General features: G+C 35.3%; 1 protein-coding gene across 4 annotated transcripts; it reads left to right on the top strand.

Annotated features, from left to right (window-relative positions):
* The first annotated feature begins 3321 nt into the window (after positions 1–3321).
* On the top strand, positions 3322–7627 carry LOC106404579. 4 transcript variants are annotated; one of them, XM_048769899.1, is made up of 6 exons: positions 3322–5471; positions 5586–5667; positions 5793–5923; positions 6037–6167; positions 6436–6615; positions 6681–7627. In XM_048769899.1, exons 1-6 carry the CDS (start codon positions 5414–5416, stop codon positions 6771–6773), a joined length of 675 nt encoding a protein of 224 aa, XP_048625856.1. In that variant the 5' UTR covers positions 3322–5413; the 3' UTR covers positions 6774–7627. The 4 variants fall into 4 exon arrangements, 2 of the variants coding, with proteins under 2 accessions (XP_048625856.1, XP_048625857.1); XM_048769900.1 differs by having other exon boundaries at positions 3328–5471; positions 6436–6601; positions 6681–7620; XR_007329289.1 differs by having other exon boundaries at positions 3331–5471; positions 5860–5923; positions 6436–6601; positions 6681–7619.
* Positions 7628–18916: the final 11289 nt, after the last annotated feature.

Here is an 18916-nt window from a genome sequence, read left to right as displayed (position 1 = left end):
TTTAGAAACTGTTGTAAAGGATGAATAAAAGAAAATAAACACTCACATGTAGCCTAAAACCAAATTAGAACTTTCATAGATAAACAAAAGATTTTATTTGTGGAGGGGATGAAATTATTATTTTTTTATCTATGGTATTACAAGAAGACATCCCACTCATATGTAGCCTAAAACCAAGCTGCTCGTCAAGGAAAGATGATTACTGGTAAGACTGATAGTTATGAAAGGCCTAACTGTAACCAATTCACACATGTCGCCAGGACAGTCAGGCAATAAGCCAATATTTCTCCCTGAGTTAAGAGTATCCCCAAATAAATTAATTTTCAAAAACCATGATTCGCGGCGGTAGCAGCTACGTAACATCACCTCCTTCGTTCTCCAACGACGCAAAGAAGCTCCTTGTCTGCACTGGGAACACTGTCTCCGTTTTCAGCGCCGCCACTGGCTTAAAGGTACCATTTTTCTTCGAAAAATCTTGTCATTATTTTTTCTACTCGAATCTTTTATTCTCTTTTTCTCTTTTTTTTTGTTTAGATTACTGCGCTTGAAGGTCACACAGCTGCAGTGACCACTCTCATTGTTGTTCCTGCTTCGAACGCTGCTTAAAAGATCTTCTGTTACTGCTGGACCGCCTCTCTCGACGGTACAGTTCGTCACTGGGACTTCTCAGGGCCTGAGCTTTTGAAAACCGTTGATGCTCAAGTTCCCATTTACTCTATGTTAAGTAACAAAGTTGATTACTTTGGCATTTATAACCCCTTTTGTGATAGTAAAGTTGATTACTCTATGTTCTATGTTCTATGTTCTCTAGGTCATTCCTTCTCTTTTGAGTGAGCTTCAACTAGCTGATAAACGACATGAATCTAGTAAGTTAGTAGCTTATGTTTCCGTTGAGGATACAAGTCTTGTTGAAGAAGGTTCCAAAGAGTTGCGTGGACACATCCGGAGATTCAGCCGCTTCACAACTGTTCTGCCTTTGCCGTTCAAATGAATTATCCTTTGAATATTTTATCCAGGCAAAAGCCGATGACAGCTGCAGCTTTCTCTGGGGATGGCACTGTTCTAGCTGTTGCGGCTGAGAATGTTATTACCCTTTGGAACCTGGACAAGAACATTCTCTTGTCTGTTTTAGGAGCGACTCTTGCGGTAAAAAGAACTATGGGAAAAAATTAAAAAGTATAGGGATATATTGCATAAAAACTGATGATGTTTTTTGATCTTTCAATATACTATACAGCCAATCACAAAGCTCTGTTTCGCTGAAAAGTCTGAGTTCCTTGTTGCTGCATCCCATCTTACGAAACCTGAACTCTCTGTTTGGAATACATCAAAGCAATCCTTATCATGCTCATATGGATTACGCATAGAAGGTAAGTCTTTAAAACTTCTCCTAGAAAGTGTTGGAACTCAATTTTAATACATATGTTATAATTGAAGTTTGTTTGAACGAGAAATGTTTGTCTTAAGATTGTTGCTTTAATAGCACAAAATTGACGGTGTGGACAAGTCTAACAAGGTTGATAACCTTAGACAATTATAGAGAAATGTGAATTTATACTAAACCAAGCGCGCGCACCAAGTTAAGTTAATGTAAATTCGGACTTGAGTTCGGTTTAGATAATGGTTCGGATACATGGATCATGATCCAACAACCTATATTTCTATATAAAAGTTTTATTTTATGTAATTGATCACTACATAAACAAAAACTTAATTAGAAATATAAACAAGTCTTTTAGAGAATAAAACTTGGTCAAAAGTCATTAATTCTTGTTAAGAATTAATCTTGGTCACCAAAGTAAAAAATCTCTTTAATTTTGTGATTAATTTTATGTTTAATACCAAAAATTAATGCAATATTTATCTCCACTAAGACCAAAAACATTTTTAGCTTTTTCCTAGACTATATAATACCCCTTTCATTCCACTGAGCAATAGTGAATAATAACAATCTCCTCCATTTCTTCTCTTTATTTTTTTTTTTTCATTTGTCAATGAAAGTACACATGGAATGAAGGTTTGCTAGACTTGATGTGAATAGAAGAAAGATGCAGTTTTATCCTGGGATTCTAATCGCCATATAACTGTTACACTACGGGGCGTTTTTTGAGTTAAGGAAAGAGATTCCTAAGTCTCGACTCTGCAAAAACTCTTTGTCCAGTTCGTTTGATTCACAGTATTTTTGTATTTATTCAATGTTCTTTATAATCTATCTTACAATTATTCAGACCGTGTCCCTTTGTAAATTAAGGTCCTACACAAAGTTCTTGTTGTGTTTTAGCTTAGTAAATGGTTTCTTCTCGTCCTGCAGCTGTCACATCTGCGGTGGATTCATCAGCTTTTGCTGTCTTGGCTCTGATCCCAGAAACTTTAAAAAAGAAGAATATGTTCCACCGTAGAGATGGTGCCATTCTCTTGTTCAACGGATCAGATCCTAACCATGTATCTATATGGACTGTAATGAAGGTCTGACACAAAAAAAAAGTAATGGTTCATCCGTTTAAATGAGAGACTAAAATGAAATATAATCTAACTCGCAGGCTGAGAGAGGATCAATCTCATTTCTTGAAGGAGACGACAAGTCTCAGCTTCGTCTTGCTTATGTAAATGGGAGCCGTGAGTATGTTGTTTTCGATCCCAGAAGGGTCTTGCAGGTGACGAGGAGACAGGTAACAAAGTCTTTCTAACGTCCTTTTATTGATGTTATATTAATAGAGAAAGTCTCAATCTTTTTAGGAGATTTTGGGTACACGTCGCTGTACGGACAGTTGCCGGATTATGACAAGAAAAGAACGGAGAGTGTTGAGTCGTTGGCAACACCTTTTGTATCGTCAGAGAGACCGTGGGAAACTATATTCAGCGGTTCTACGCTAAATTTCCCGCCTCTTCAGAAACTATGTGGTGAGTTCTTTGAGTCGCTAATGGAGAAAAGAACGGTCGTTGTGGAATGGGTGATGATTTACACAAAAAAGGTTTATACAAAAGAATTCATTTTGCAGCCATCTTTGGTGAGCAAAAATTGTTTTTTTTTAGTTTGTGCGTTCATGAAATTTTGTAGCTTCTTTTTGTTGCGAGTTGAATCAATACTAAAAAGGAGATATGCTCAAAGGAGAGCATGTTCACGTCGGACTAAAAAATCAACCAATAAAATGGTTTTAATTTTGCCACGTCATATTTGCTTTAATCAGTACAAAAAAAACTGAGCCATTCGTCTGGGCTCATATGGCCCATTTCAAACACACCTCTCCATTCTAATCTTCAACGGAAGCGGAGATCAACTCCGCCTCTTCCACTTCGTCGTCACCGTTTCGCATCCCTGAATTTATCATCCACTCTCGATCATTCAATTGTGTTTTTACTCATGTTATCAGAAGAGACGTTATCGTTCCAACTCCTTTTGTTTTTCACGTTATATAAACCCCTTCACCACCAAATCTCCGAAGACGAATCTCAATGATATCTCGGCATAATCGTAGCCACTTTGTTCAGATTCTAAGTTTGACGTTAAGATCCGTACAGAACTTCATCAAATATGGTGAACGAACAAAATTGGTGACATGGAATCCCGACACCGCCTGCTTCAGCGCCGTCTTGATAATCGCTTGAAACACATCCGTCTTTCTCTGCAATGGTAATGTGTCTGAAAAACTTAACGAACGTGTCTTTCTGATTATCAGGTATGCTCCCTTCTGTCATGGAAACAACACCTGTAACAAATGCTCCGTCTCTCTGGATTGGTTTTGTTAGATAGATTGGAAGATATACTTTGATATGCTATTCCTAATTCAATTTTAGCGTCAGTAGTCTTGGATATATATTAGTAATTTTTTCTTATAATGCAGTGACTGGTGTGTGTGTTTGTGGGACTATTTCACCATGAAAGATCATGCTGTTACACCAGATCCTAATGAGGAGGAAGATTATATCTTTTATCGCCTCACGTTGTGATTTAGAGGTTTGGCTTTTTTCAGAACCACTTTTGTTATGAAAGTTTGACTTCTCTAGACGGTTTCTTTGTGTTTTATTTAAGTTAAAACGCAGTGTCAAGCCATGTAAACGGTGTGTTGAAGGTTTGCTCACAGTTGCAGGGTAAGGTTTGGTGGTTTAACTCTCGAATCTGAAACTCTGTTGTTTTGTTTGTTTGGTTATCCATAAGCTCTATCTCTTTGGATGTTTGGTGTAATCAGTGGCTCGATAACTGCCTAAAGAAAAAGAATTACACCACTTTCATACTTCTAATGGTTTTCGTGTTCCTCATGGTTTGTATTGGCTCTCTCAACTACTTAAAACAAAAACCTATAGCTCATTCACGTAACAACATTGATTGCCTTTTGTTGCAACAGCTAACTATAGAAGGTGGAAACAGCCATTGCAATATTTTTCAGATATTTTGTGGCAAAGAAAGGGATGGAAACCAAACTCAAGAGAAGGCTGCATGTAGTGTTCCATTGCTCCAATATCTGGATGCTCTTCAAACTTGCTTATTTCTCATGAAATCTAATGCAATTTATCTTGCCTTATGAAGTTTGTAATGTTTTGGGTTCTTACAGGTTTTGTTAACGGCCTAAGTTTCAGCAGCCAAGGGGTAGCTTTTTCCTCTTCCGTTTGGTTCTCATCAGAAAGGTAACTCTTATACAGTGTCCTATCCATAAAGATTGCAGAATTACTCTGCTTCATATTTTATTTTTTAACAAGTAGTGTTCAAATACTTGCAGATGATGAGAACATATTAGCAACGGGGGAAGGAAATCAGTTTCAAGAAAGCAAATAAGGCGATCACATACTCTCAAATATAGTATTCAGGTGTCAATATAATTAGAAGAGACTATCCAAAAAGATAGAAGGAGATGGGCGTTCAACTTCTTCCATACTGATCAACAAGCAACTAGGTTTACATATAATCATAAACCCATCGAACCTGATCACTTTAAGCTGGTATCAAGAATGCTGACCTCTGTGGAAGAAGACAGGCTGTTCTATTTTAGTCCACGAATCTATGGAACTAAACTCAGACAAGGCTCTAAAGTCCTTAACTTATGGTATACTGCCCGAGTAAGTAGTGCTTTTGAATGTGTGGACGCATCGGAGATATTAGCTTCTGGTGGAGATATTAGCTTCTAAAATGGTCATTTGTGTCAGTTCCGTCTGGTGAAAGCCAAAAATGACTTTTACCATAATGGATTTCCACAATTCGGATTGGTAGAAAAAATAAATAATAGGTTGGCAAAGTATATAACTGTATGAGGATAACAACTATAAACTCTCAATAAAAACTAATTGTATTAATCAACATATACTTCAGAAACAAATTAGTTAAAAAATAAGAGTTACAATTCTTAATGAATACCATGGAGCTTTACGAGCAGGTGCCATTGTGAAAGTTGGTGGTTTCGAAGTTGGACGTTGCACTAATATGTACAAGAGAACGGATAGCCCTTTCATCTTCCAACCAAATCCCAAAGTTTTTGGAGGTATGGTCACCTATATTTCACATTGTGCATATACAGATGGTCAATCTTTTCTATGCAAATATATTGCTAGCTATGTGTAACTCTCACTCACTAACGCACACTCGGTCATGTTAGGTAATCTCTATCTGAACTCCACCCCGGCGACCAAATTTTATTTGGACACCAACATCCTTGCCATCGAAGCTTTCACCAATAGGTCAGTGTAAAGTGTTATGCAAACAGAGCATCACCATAGTATTCTACTTTTTAACCCACGCTTAGATAACCAACTGCGTTTCATTTGTACATCGCTTCTGCTGTCTATTGTCCAATCAATATTAGCTATAACTATATGGCATGCTTGCTAAAATATATCTTTGGACGCATCTTGGGTGTTGAACCAACCAAGGCTTTCCCACGTACATGTTTCAATAGCAGGCCTCCACACGTACATAGCCACGTCAAACAACCAGGTTTCCAAAACTCTATTTTCTATCATTTCTTAACTTTAAAAATAAAACTTGTCCCACCTACTTTTTCTCCATTGTCTCCGTAAAGACCCAGAAAGCTAACTTCCTTTTTAAAGCTTGGAAGTATGCTACAACAGAATGGTTGGTCGTACGTTTCTTGCACCGGTTGCAGCAGGAAGTTGGACAAATCATGGACTCAACTATACCGCAACAAATGTGTATCACCCAAGATCGCCTGGGTTTTAAGGTAACAAAGAGTCCTACATAATCATACCTATCCAAGTTTAAATAAGACTTGGACGTAAACGTAAACTCCTCATGTATCACTTTGAGTTGGCTGTTGACGATGTCCATGAAAAGTAATACGTTTGTTGTCAGTCCAAGAGGACAAAAAAAAAAAATGTAACCACAGTCTCTCTTGAGGAGGTTAACGTCCATAGTTACACTTATTTAATCTCTTGCTTCTCACCTGTTTATAGTTAATTGTCATTTAAAAACTTTTACAACTGCGACAGGTTAATGGCAGTGGAGGGTATGAGCTTTCAAGCTGCCTTGCGGATCTTGATGGGCAGCAGTACCTTTTCCAAATTCGGATAACGCTCTATAATTTCACTCCCAGACACCGGACCTTCACAGTGTCTGCAATCAGTGATGATATTTGTTCCTCAAACTCAGTCAGAGGTACGCTACGTGAGGTACGAATACATTGTAACCCGGTTAAACAAAAATGACCCACGTGATCATCATTGATTTGTTTCAGGGGGAAAGCAGCAGCAACCCTCCTCAGCTGGATCTCCAATCTAAGGAACCACACGCTTCTGCACGCATTCCGGTGATGAGACTCCAAACATAATGGAAGTTGATCCCCACCAATACCACTTAATTTTGGAGCCGAAGAGACGAGCCGCAAACGCCCACGTGTGTTATCCTAGCAAGTTCAGCAAACGTTTGTTCCCACTTAGATTTGCTTCCCTATTCTACAAACTCTGGAATAAGCTACAGCTACTACTCTTTTCCTATGTTTTAAGTTTTTTTTTTTTTTTTTTTTTTTAGTTACCTTCAATCAAGCTTCCAGTGGGAGTGTAGTAATTTGGCAACATTAATAAAGGGAACCTTGATGGGTATTTGTAATTTGTCACAACAAATGTCTGGTTTGTTCATGCTTAAATACACATTACATCCACATCACAAAAGGAATAAGCTACAACGTTTGCTGGCCTAAGGCTCAATTCTGTCTTTTAAATAACATTGTCATGTTAAATCACACCGCTGAGTTCTAAATAAATAGAAAATCTGATTAGTAAAATAGCAAATTTAACGGAGAAAAACAAAATGTGGATAACTTTTTTAAAGAAGAAAAATCTCATGAGTAACTAGGCGAGCAAGATAACCAGAGCGGGACAAACTAATAAACCTATAACTGAGAAGTAAATAGTTTTTAAGTGTTTTTAAACCAAAGTTCCTCTTCTTAAATTAGTTTAACAAGAAAATGAGTGTAAATGAAGATCGTACAACTCCTTCACAGCATATGAAAATATGGTATGATGTTATCTACGTCGGTTGCAAATACAACAACTTCAAAACTTCTCTCATACAGTTCCCACACTCTACACTGCTAACACTGCTAAGATGTAACAGAATAGCGAGTGCTAGTCGTGTGTCCTAAAGAGGTGTCTTCTTGATTAATCATTAGGAATCAATTCTACAATGGAGCTTTTACATGAAATTTTAAATTTCATTTTTTAAAACATGTTTAGGCCTATTCAGATTCGTAAATATTATATTTAAATGTTTAAATCCATTTAAAGTGATATTATTTGGAATAAAAACTCTAATTATTAAAATTATTAAGAAAAAAATCAAAGAGTGTTTTTTTTAAAAAAAAAAACTTAGTTTTTTATTTAAAAAAAAACAAAAAATTGAAGAAATGGAAAACGAAATTTTGAAAAAAATGATTTTAGAATATATATAATTTTTTAGATTTTTTTTTTTAATTAAAATCTTTTTAACTAATTAAAACATATTAAGTTAAACAGGTTAATAAGATCTATGTTAATTTTAAAGAAAACTCCATTTAATAAATGAGCCTTAGTCGAACTACCAATTCAAAATCTATTAAACTAAATGGAACTAAATAGATATTTATTTGATCAAAAAATATCTATTTATATTAAAAGCTCATTTAAAATCTGATAAGCAAATTTATTTTGACAGTGATTGCTTCAGCTGCATTGTTACTGCTGTTAGTGACGTGCTCTATACTCCATCGACCAAAGGAATGAAGGCGAGGGATAATTTCAGATATAAGAGCACCAGGCCACGGGAAGCTAAAGCATAACCACTCTTGCAAAGGTGGATGTGGATTCAAAAATGAAGTTGTGCCACTTCATACTTCGCATGATGTCCACAGCCTAGAACATTGCAAGTAATTTCGCTTCCATTTCAGAGTTTACACTAGAATACAAATGAAACAATGAACAGAGATTGAACCAAATGGTCAAGAATAATCCAAGAGGCACCACTCATCTTTCTCATAGCATCCCAATAAGAACCGGTATTACATTTTGACAGCCCACGAGGAGGACTTTGCCAACCCCTGACTAGCTGAACAACATTCGTCTTCCTTCTTTCAACACCTCCCGAGGGGCTATTGGTAGCAAACCAAATGTCAGCCTCTACCTCTGCTTTTGAAATGATTGAAATGGGATTGTATTGGACATTTTCAAAGACCATCGCGTTCTTCAACTTCCAGATTTGCCATAGAACACATGGGAATACTCACATAGAAGAAGACAAAAACAATCATTTTAAGAGGAAACAAATACACTAATTAGCTTGTATTGCGTGTATTGCAAGAAAAACCATGTTTTCGTGATTTCCAATCACATTTTTAATATAACAATATTCAGCATGTATTCTAATCATTTAGATCAGACATATTTTACTTGATTCACGACACAAAACACAAAAAAAAAAGTTACCCCACTTCATCATCCCACTCCAATTCTATTACGGTATAAATCTTATAAAGTTAAGGACTACAGCAAAACATGACATCATCTCAACAGATTTAGCTAGAGAAACAACAATACCCACGACTGGGATTTAATGGCTAGGTTAAATGGTTTTTATTTATACCGAGTGATACTTTTAGATAATTTGGATAGTTTATTGGATTTTAGATAAAATGTTTTTTGGATAGTTATTTTCTAGGTTTTGGATAATTTTAGATATGTAGCTAAGATAAAACCCAAAACCCAATTCAAACCGAATCTCGATATAAAAAGTTAATATCTGAGAGGAATTTGTAAGTTTAGTACATACCATAGTCTTAATAAAAAACTAAATATTTGATTTGAGTTCAAACGAGTATTCAAAATACATTCCATACCATAGTTTTAATAAAAAAAGAGAATTATTATTTTTCTACAAGGTGAAATTAATATTTAAAAAGTCGACGTGAATCAAGTAAGAACTTGAATAATTTGATGAGGAATATATCTTGCTGATTTTCTTTTAAATGTAAATGTATCACTTTATATATGGTTTTTAGCTTGGATCTTATGTAACAGCTGTTTAGCTCAGCATGCTGTAGTAACCTGGAAGAAAAAATTAACAGCTAAGAACCGGATAAATTCTCTTAAACCAAACGAAATTTGCCATTGAAACGAGTTCCACTGGAACTTTGGTTTGAACCGGAATCAATATTGACCGTACCAAATGGAATCGAGAGGTAAAGGAAAACCATTCGGGGCCGTTTTGGATTCTCAATCATTGTAAGAAAATGAGTCAGGTACTCCTGCTCCACCAAAAGGAAGTTATTCCATTATCCAGATATTTCAACAAACATCTTGCATTATTAATAAGTTGGCAATACAAATAAATATATAAATGTTCTATGATTCGAGGTTTATCTATTATATATAGGTCTTTAGGTGGTCCAACATGTTGAGCTAATTATCTTCTAGTACATTTGCTTTGGAAAATCAACTTTATTTTTATTTTCCACATGCAAGTAGGACAATAGTTATTACTAGTTTGTGTTACGTATTAGAAAAGCTTTCTGCTTTCGAGAAAGAGATGAAAAATATCGTTGTTTATTCCTTGAAAAGAAAGGAAAACGCACAATACTTATCCAAGATTAATGAAAGTTTGAAAATTTTCTATTATGTGGGTGAATTGGCTATCCAACTATTGTAGACACACTTTATCAACCAAAAAAAGATAAAATAATATAATAATTCGTTGCATGTTACGTTTAAGCTTTAAAGGACTTAAAAGATGTTGTATCACATAAATTAGGAATTTCTGGATTGTTTATTAGTATTAACTGAAAGTTTGAAAAATGGATATGCATAGCAGCGACTTGGAGTTTATGAATGCATGTTCTACATAGTTTTTTCTTTGGTATGAATGTTTTACATAGTTATATTCAAGTTTTTAATAACTCTTATTTTATTTTAATTATTTTTGGAACCCCCTTCCTAATGTTAAGGATGTAGGCGGTCCAGGGTCGGGCCTGAGAATTACCGGCTCAGAAGCAAAATATTTTTTTTTGGTCTTTTACTTTTAAATATTTACTTTTTGGCCCTTAGAAACCCGACCCGAACCCGACACTATCCGAACCGAACCGATCCGAAAAATGTCCGGTTCCTAAACGGTTCCAAAACATCCCAATCCGAATAACCCGAAAACCGAATAAACCGAACCGACCCGAACCGAAAATCCGAATGCCCAGCACTACTGAAAAGTGTAGAGAGGAGATTCGAACCCGGCCCCCATTAGATAATATAATGCATCATTTCCGCTAAACCAAAAACCACCTTATGTATCTTTTGACCCCTAAAATTAATAATTATAGTCCGGCCCTAAAGCAGATGCTTTACCTGTCTCTATTCTGGCCCGGCCCTGAGGCGGTCTTATATTACTCAGTTATGTTGCTTTGGTCCAATGACTCAAATTCGAATATGATAATTATTTGTCAAATTTAGGTTTTAACTGTTATGAAAGATTAGCCGCAAACGTTGAAAAATATAAAAGATATGGGGCCCGCTGCACTATTTGCACAGTGAATTTCTCTTCTATATAAACGATCGTTTCGATCGATTGTAATCACACCATTCCTTCTCCTTCTAATAACACATCCTCTCTTATTATCAGTGTTATCTTCTCATACGGGTATAAAATTTTGCCCTTATTTAAATTTCCTCGATACAATAAAATTCTAGTTTTTTTATAACACGTTATCAGCACGATCACTCTGCGATTCGGTAAAATTTATTTGTATCATTTATACCCTGTTATAATGGTCGGTATACCGCCTCTACTATTATTTATATCATGTTATAATGGCCGGAATACCGCCTATATTATTTACTATTAATTTAATTTATTTATTGGTCGGCCGAGCCGCCTTATATTGTGTTTGTTATTTATTGGTCGGCCGAGCCGCCTTATATTGTGTTTATTATTAATTGGTCGGCCGAGCCGCCGTATAATTTATTTACTACTCTGCATTGATCGGCTGAGCCGTCGCATGATTTGTTGTCATAACATAAATATTTCATTGCTATAATTTTTACTTTTATGAAATTTTATAGATTTGATTAACTGTTTAATACGATATTTTCAGACTGATTTTTAGTGCACTCGATTTAACCCCAACGGTCACAAAGATTTTTTTTCAAAAATTTCCCCTTTCTCCAACGGTTATGAACAGTGTTTTTCATCTATAAATACAACTCATTTTCACTCCATTTCATCATCCAAAACATTTCATCTTCTCTCAAAAAATTTCAAATCGCTCTCCTCCGATTTTTCATTTCAAGAAAGATGATTCGCGCACTTTTGTTTTTATGTGCCATTTTTATTTGTGTTTCTATTTATGGTTTATTCGTTGGAGAATTTACTCCGAGTGAATTTAAGATGAATATCGGTTTAATTTTCTTTACATCGCTTCTCCTTGTAATTGCTTGTATGATTAATGTAAACGGTTTTTAAATTATGAAGTTCTAATAAAATTATTATTTTGTGTTTTAGAAATACAAATGGCAAACATCGAGAAACTCCAGTTCCCGGCTCTGAAAGTAACCGGCGAAAATTATGTCAGATGGGTCACAAATGTGAAACCTTATCTTGTAATAAAAAAGATAACTGAAACGATAGAAGTCGGTAACAAATCGCCACCCGAGCATATAGCCGAAGCGATTATCTTCCTGAAGAAGCATTTAGATGAGAATCTAACTCACGACTATGGAGACGTTGAGGACCCAGCCGTACTATGGCAAGCCTTGAAAGATAGGTTCGATAATCAAAAGGAAATCAATCTCCCTCACGCTCTTGAAGAGTGGAAAACCCTGAGGTTTCAGGATTTCCAAAGGGTTAGAGATTACAATTCCACTATCTTGAGGATAGTTGCACAATTAAAATATTGTGGTAACCCTGTCACCGAAGCAGAAATGCTTGACAAGACATATAATACTTTCCACAAAGAACACAACGTCTTATCCCGAATTTACAGAAAATGTGGGTACACCAAATTTTCTGAATTGATGGTAACACTCATGTTGGCTGAAAAGAACGATGAGTTACTAATCAAAAACCATAATTCCCGACCTACGGGAGCCAAGGCATTTCCTGAAGTGAATGCTACGGCGGTAGAATATTCGGGAAGGAGAAACCAGACCAACCGAGGTCGTGGTCGGCGTTTCAACAACAAACGTGGAAAGCCTTACTATCCTAAAAGTATTAGATCTAACAAATGGGTTAGATCTGAACAACCTCCTAAAGGCAAAGAAACCGAAGAGGATACCACAAAGAAAAGTGAGACTGTATGTTACAGATGTGGATGTAAAGGACATTGGTCCCGTACCTGTCGTACTCCCCCACATTTGTGCAAGTTATATCAAGAGTCCATAAAAGGAAAGGCTAAAGAGGTGAACCTCACGGAAAATGTTGAAGGGACCTCATACCTTGAATCCTCCGACTTCGCTAATGAGCTGGACTAGATTACTCCTGAAGAGAATCGAAATGCCTATGATAAGAGTATTGAATAGTTTTCAGTATTACCATGTATAATTATTATATTTCATGTTTTAAAAAATAATGATGTTTTTAACGTCATCTTATTGTATAATTATGTGTTTCCTTATATGAATGAATTTTATGTTTTTCTTTTATTAATATTTATGACAATTTCAGAAATGGATCAGAATGGTAATGAAGCAAAATCCAAGAAACGGATTCGTGAAATATGCATACCAGATAGTGGAACAACGCACACTATTCTGAGACAAAAGAGATATTTCTCTGATATAAAACCGACAAGAATTGTCGTCAATACAATATCAGGTCCTGCAGACGTGATTGAAGGAACTGGTAAAGCAAATTTTACTTTACCGAATGGAACAAAATTTTCCATAAATAATGCTCTATATTCTCCAAGTTCTAAAAGGAATTTGTTGAGTTTTAAAGACATATATCTTCACGGATATGATACTCAGTCTGCAACTGAGGATGGAAAGAAATACATGTATGTAACTTCTGAGAAATGTGGCAGAAAACACATATTGGAAAAGTTTCCAGAACTTCCTTCGGGGTTACATCATACTTATATCGATGAGATCGAATCAAATCTTTTGGTAAAACAGAACCCAGAAGAGTTCACATTATGGCATAATCGCTTTGGCCACCCAGGAACTACAATGATGCGTAAAATCATAGAAAGTTCACATGGTCATCCACTGAAAATCCAGGAGATTTCTCAAGGGAATAAAATGACATGTGTTGCATGTTCTCTAGGAAAATTGATCGTAAGGCCATCGCCAACCAAAATCGATAAAGAATCACCAAAGTTCCTTGAAAGAATTCAAGGCGATATATGTGGACCTATACACCCACCTTGTGGACCATTCCACTATTTTATGGTATTAATTGACGCATCCAGTAGATGGTCACACGTTTGTCTATTATCATCTCGAAATGTGGCATTTGCGAGATTTCTAACTCAAATAATCAAACTGCGAGCACAGTTTCCTGATTATACTATTAAAAGAGTTAGACTAGACAACGCTGGTGAATTCACATCCCAAGCATTCAATGACTATTGTATGGTAATGGGAATTGAAGTTGAACATTCGGTTGCTCATGTTCATACGCAAAATGGTTTGGCTGAATCTTTAATTAAGCGTCTGCAATTGATTGCAAGACCATTGATCATGAGATCAAAACTTCCAACCTCTGTATGGGGACATGCCATTTTGCATGCAGAAGCACTCATTCGGATCAGACCGAGTGCATATCATAAGTATTCCCCACTACAGTTAGCGTTTGGTCGAGAACCAAACATTTCCCACTTTAGAATCTTTGGTTGTGCGGTATATGTGCCTGTAGCACCACCACAACGTACAAAGATGGGACCACAAAGAAGATTGGGAATATATGTTGGTTGTGACTCTCCATCGATTATAAGATACCTAGAACCACAGACTGGTGACGTCTTTACAGCACGTTTTGCTGATTGTCATTTTGACGAAAATGTATTCCCAGTTCTAGGGGGAGAAAACAAAAATGTTGGAAGTGATATAAAATGGAGTGTACCATCATTGTTATATCTTGATCCTCCCACTAAAGAGTCAGAACTAGAAGTTCGACGAATTATGCATTTACAGAGTATAGCTAACCAGCTACCTGATGCATTTGTAGATACCAAGACGGTAACTAAATCTCATATACCAGCTGCAAATGCTCCTGCTCGTATCAAAATGCCAAATGAACAAGAAAAGGAGGATGACACACGAGAGCCAAAAACACGCCTGAAGCGTGGTAGACCTGTTGGTTCTAAGGATAAGAATCCTAGGAAACAGAAGAAAGCTGAAATATATGATGCACCCAAAATAGCAGAAAATATTTTGGAGGAAATAAATGATAAGGATTCTGATGAATCAGAGCATCATGAATCAGAGCATCATGAATCGAAAGATAATCATGAGATTTCTATTAATTACATCCATAATAAAAGGATATGGAATAGAAATGAACAAAATGACCTTGATGATGCTTTCTCATATATTGTGTCAAGTGAAATAAATGAAGAAATCGATGATCCAGAACCAAAATCTGTCTATGAATGTCAAAAGAGACATGATTGGGAACAATGGAAAAATGCAATACAAGCTGAACTTGATTCGCTTAATAAACGAAAAGTATTTGGATCTATTGTGCTCACACCTGCAGATGTGAGACCAGTTGGGTACAAATGGGTTTTCGTTCGAAAGCGAAATGAGAAAAATGAGATTACGAGATACAAAGCTCGTCTAGTGGCTCAAGGTTTTTCTCAAAGACCTGGAATCGATTATGAAGAAACGTATTCTCCAGTTATGGATGCCATTACATTTAGATTCCTGATGAGTCTAGCAGCTGATAAAAATCTAGAGATGCGTCTCATGGATGTTGTTACAGCTTATCTATATGGATCATTAGATACTGATATCTACATGAAAGTTCCTGATGGATTTAAAATGCCAGAAGCATTAAGTTCCAAACCTAAAGAGTTATGTGCAATAAAATTGCAAAGATCATTATATGGGTTAAAGCAATCTGGACGTATGTGGTATAATCGTCTCAGTGATCATTTAACAAAAGAAGGATATGTGAATGATCCTATATGCCCATGTGTTTTCATCAAGAAAACAATATCCGGATTTGTAATAATCGCGGTATATGTTGATGATCTTAACATTATCGGAACTCAAAAAGAAATACAAAAGGCATCAGACTATCTCAAAGGAGAATTTGAGATGAAAGATCTTGGACAGACACAGTATTGTCTTGGCCTACAAATAGAACATTCACAAAATGGTATATTTGTGCATCAATCCACATACACTAAAAGAGTGTTGAAACGATTTAACATGGATAAATCAACTCCTCTTAGCACCCCGATGGTCGTTAGGTCACTTAATATTGAAAGTGATCCATTTAGACCACCTGAGGAGAAAGAAGAGATACTTGGTCCGGAAGTACCATATCTAAGTGCAATTGGAGCGCTGATGTACCTTGCAAATTGTACACGGCCTGATATATCATTTGCTGTGAATCTTTTGGCAAGATTCAGCTCATCTCCAACTCGAAGACATTGGAATGGGATTAAACATGTTTTTCGTTACCTCCAAGGGACCATTGATTTGGGCTTATTTTATCCTAAAAGTTCAAAAGGTCAAATGGTTGGTTTTGCAGATGCAGGATATCTTTCAGATCCACACAAAGCCCGATCGCAAACAGGATACGTTTTTACGATCGGAGGCACTGCTATATCTTGGCGTTCCCAGAAACAAACGCTCGTGGCTACTTCTTCAAATCATGCTGAGATCATTGCACTCCATGAAGCAAGTAGAGAATGTGTATGGCTGAGATCAATGAGCCGACACATCTGTTCAAGCAGCGGAATTGGCGAAAATACGGAGCCAACTATTTTATATGAAGATAATGCAGCATGTGTTGCTCAAACAAAGGACGGATATATCAAAAGCGATAGAACGAAGCATATTCATCCGAAGTTCTTCTCATACACTCAAGAGCTCGTAAAGAAGAAAGAGATTGAAATAAGATATGTCCAATCATGCGACAATGCTGCTGACCTCTTCACAAAATCACTTCCGACTTCAGTATTCAGAAAACATGTTCGTAACATTGGAATGCGTCATCAGAAGGATCTATGACTGCTCATTCGAGGGGGAGCTTACGTAGTTGTACTCTTTTTACCTTACTATGGTTTTTCCCATTGGGTTTTCCTAGAAAGGTTTTTAACGAGGCAACATAGACGTTAAGCGAGAGTGGATGGTGACACCGGTCCCCAAGGGGGAGTGTTATGAAAGATTAGCCGCAAACGTTGAAAAATATAAAAGATATGGGGCCCGCTGCACTATTTGCACAGTGAATTTCTCTTCTATATAAACGATCGTTTCGATCGATTGTAATCACACCATTCCTTCTCCTTCTAATAACACATCCTCTCTTATTATCAGTGTTATCTTCTCATACGGGTATAAAATTTTGCCCTTATTTAAATTTCCTCGATACAATAAAATTCTAGTTTTTTTATAACATTAACTATATTGTTTCAATAGCGAGAAACTTCGAGAAAAAATAACATTTATTATCTATTTAACTTATATTTCACGAATCAAGTGATATATTCACTTTTGACATTTACTCTCTTTACTGTTGAAAGAATGAGAAACATACACTAATATTTACTCCATGTTTTGTTAGAGTAACAAAATCTACTCAACTATTTTTTCTCTTTCCTAATTTCTTTTTTTTCCCTCTGTGTTACGTTACTCTATATCCAACGTACTCTTATTTTAATATGGAAACTTATTAATCACCTGTTATGCTAACTGGACACTCAGACTAACAAACAAAAATTTTATATTAAACTTAAGGATCTTAATCCATGTGTAAATCTCTTGTAGTACTCAAGTTCATGATGACTGAGGACTGAAATATCAAAAGTTTATTGTAATATAGTGAAAAAGTTTATTGCATTATCAGTATTAGGTACCAAAAATGTAACGTAAAATTTTAAATAACTGTAGAGTGATACTACGATAATTGTCTGTGCCTTACACCTGGCATAGGCAGCCACTAAACAAGTATCCACACTTAACTTATTGTCATTGCATTGATCCAAGCATGCTTTATTATGATTAAAAACAATGATTAATGTTTTTAATCTAAGATCAAATCAGTGATCATCAAATTGGCATTCGAGGACTTGGCATACTCATGTGAATTCAATGATCTTGAAGATTCCTTCATACGAAGATTAGTTTTTAAACATGAACCTCCTATACCGTGCAATATGCAAAAAATTGCATAGTTTAGAATTTGAATCCCAGATCTGGATATAAAATCCTTTAAACCTTAACCAATAGGCGTGCTTCCACAGTTGACAATCTTAATTATATTACATATTGTTTAAAACATTTTGTTTAAGAATATGGCATCTCATAATGTACAAGTAAATTTTAGAAACCATACAGATGTATGAACATATATATATATATAAAACTTTATGTGGTTATTGAAGTACTAAAATGTATATGTTAACTTGTTTTACAATTGTTGACAAAAAAAAAAACTTGTTTTACAATAAGTAGAATTTCCCTTACTACAATAGTTTGAGTATTGTTCTCATGTAATAATTATTTGTTTATTTGTTTGTTTGTTCGAATAATATATCTATCTTGTCACTACTTTTTCGTTTCAGTATAAGAGTCGTTCTAATACTATATAAGAGTCATTCTAATACTACACATACAAAGAAATCAAGTTAATTTTTATGATGTCACTGATATATAAATGGATGACTTATATGCTATTTTACATTCTAACTATGAATAAATTGGTTTAAGGTCAAAATTGTTTTGAAAATTTTAGTATGATACTCCTATAAAACAAAAAAAAATATTTTAAAAAGATATTCCTTATAAAAAATTATATGAACGAGATTATTGTCACATGGAGGGACAACATCAGTTTGTCAAAGACTAATATTGTAGGATGTTTTACACATATTGATTATTGTTTTGAAAATGAATAGTTATGGTTAAACGTTAATAATTATATATGCATATATTTTGAAACATCATGTATTCATTGAAAAATCCAGAAAATATAATTTTATCAAACTAAAAAATAGTTCAAAGCATATATCTTAGAAAAATGGAGGGAATTTATTAGTCTGTTTACATGAGGTTAATTTAAGAAATATAACATTATGTCATTATTATCAAATATTTTGGAAATGTAAAATAATAAAAAAATATTTGCGTTTAAAATGTTCTGAAGATATTTCATAAAAAAACAAAATGATTATGTTTACTTTAATAAGAAAAATTTTAATTACTCAATGCATGTTTGATCAAAAAATAAAATTACTCAATGCATGCAATGGGACCCTAATTCTTAATGCCATCTACTGGGATGATATCA

This window comes from Brassica napus, chromosome C9 (genome assembly GCF_020379485.1).
Source record: "Brassica napus cultivar Da-Ae chromosome C9, Da-Ae, whole genome shotgun sequence".
Classification (NCBI taxonomy): Eukaryota; Viridiplantae; Streptophyta; class Magnoliopsida; order Brassicales; family Brassicaceae; genus Brassica; species Brassica napus.
The sequence above is the reverse complement of the archived record's forward strand: the minus strand, read 5'-3'. Positions and strand labels throughout refer to the sequence as shown.

What these genes read in the sequence shown, in the direction of transcription:
- LOC106404579 (XM_048769899.1), top strand. Translation starts at nt 5,414, where the DNA reads ATGTACAAGAGAACGGATAGCCCTTTCATCTTCCAACCAAATCCCAAA. An exon ending in AAGATCGCCTGGGTTTTAAG is followed by an intron (nt 6,168 to 6,435) that starts GTAACAAAGAGT and finishes CAACTGCGACAG; the next exon opens with GTTAATGGCAGTGGAGGGTA. An exon ending in TCAGAGGTACGCTACGTGAG is followed by an intron (nt 6,616 to 6,680) that starts GTACGAATACAT and finishes GATTTGTTTCAG; the next exon opens with GGGGAAAGCAGCAGCAACCC.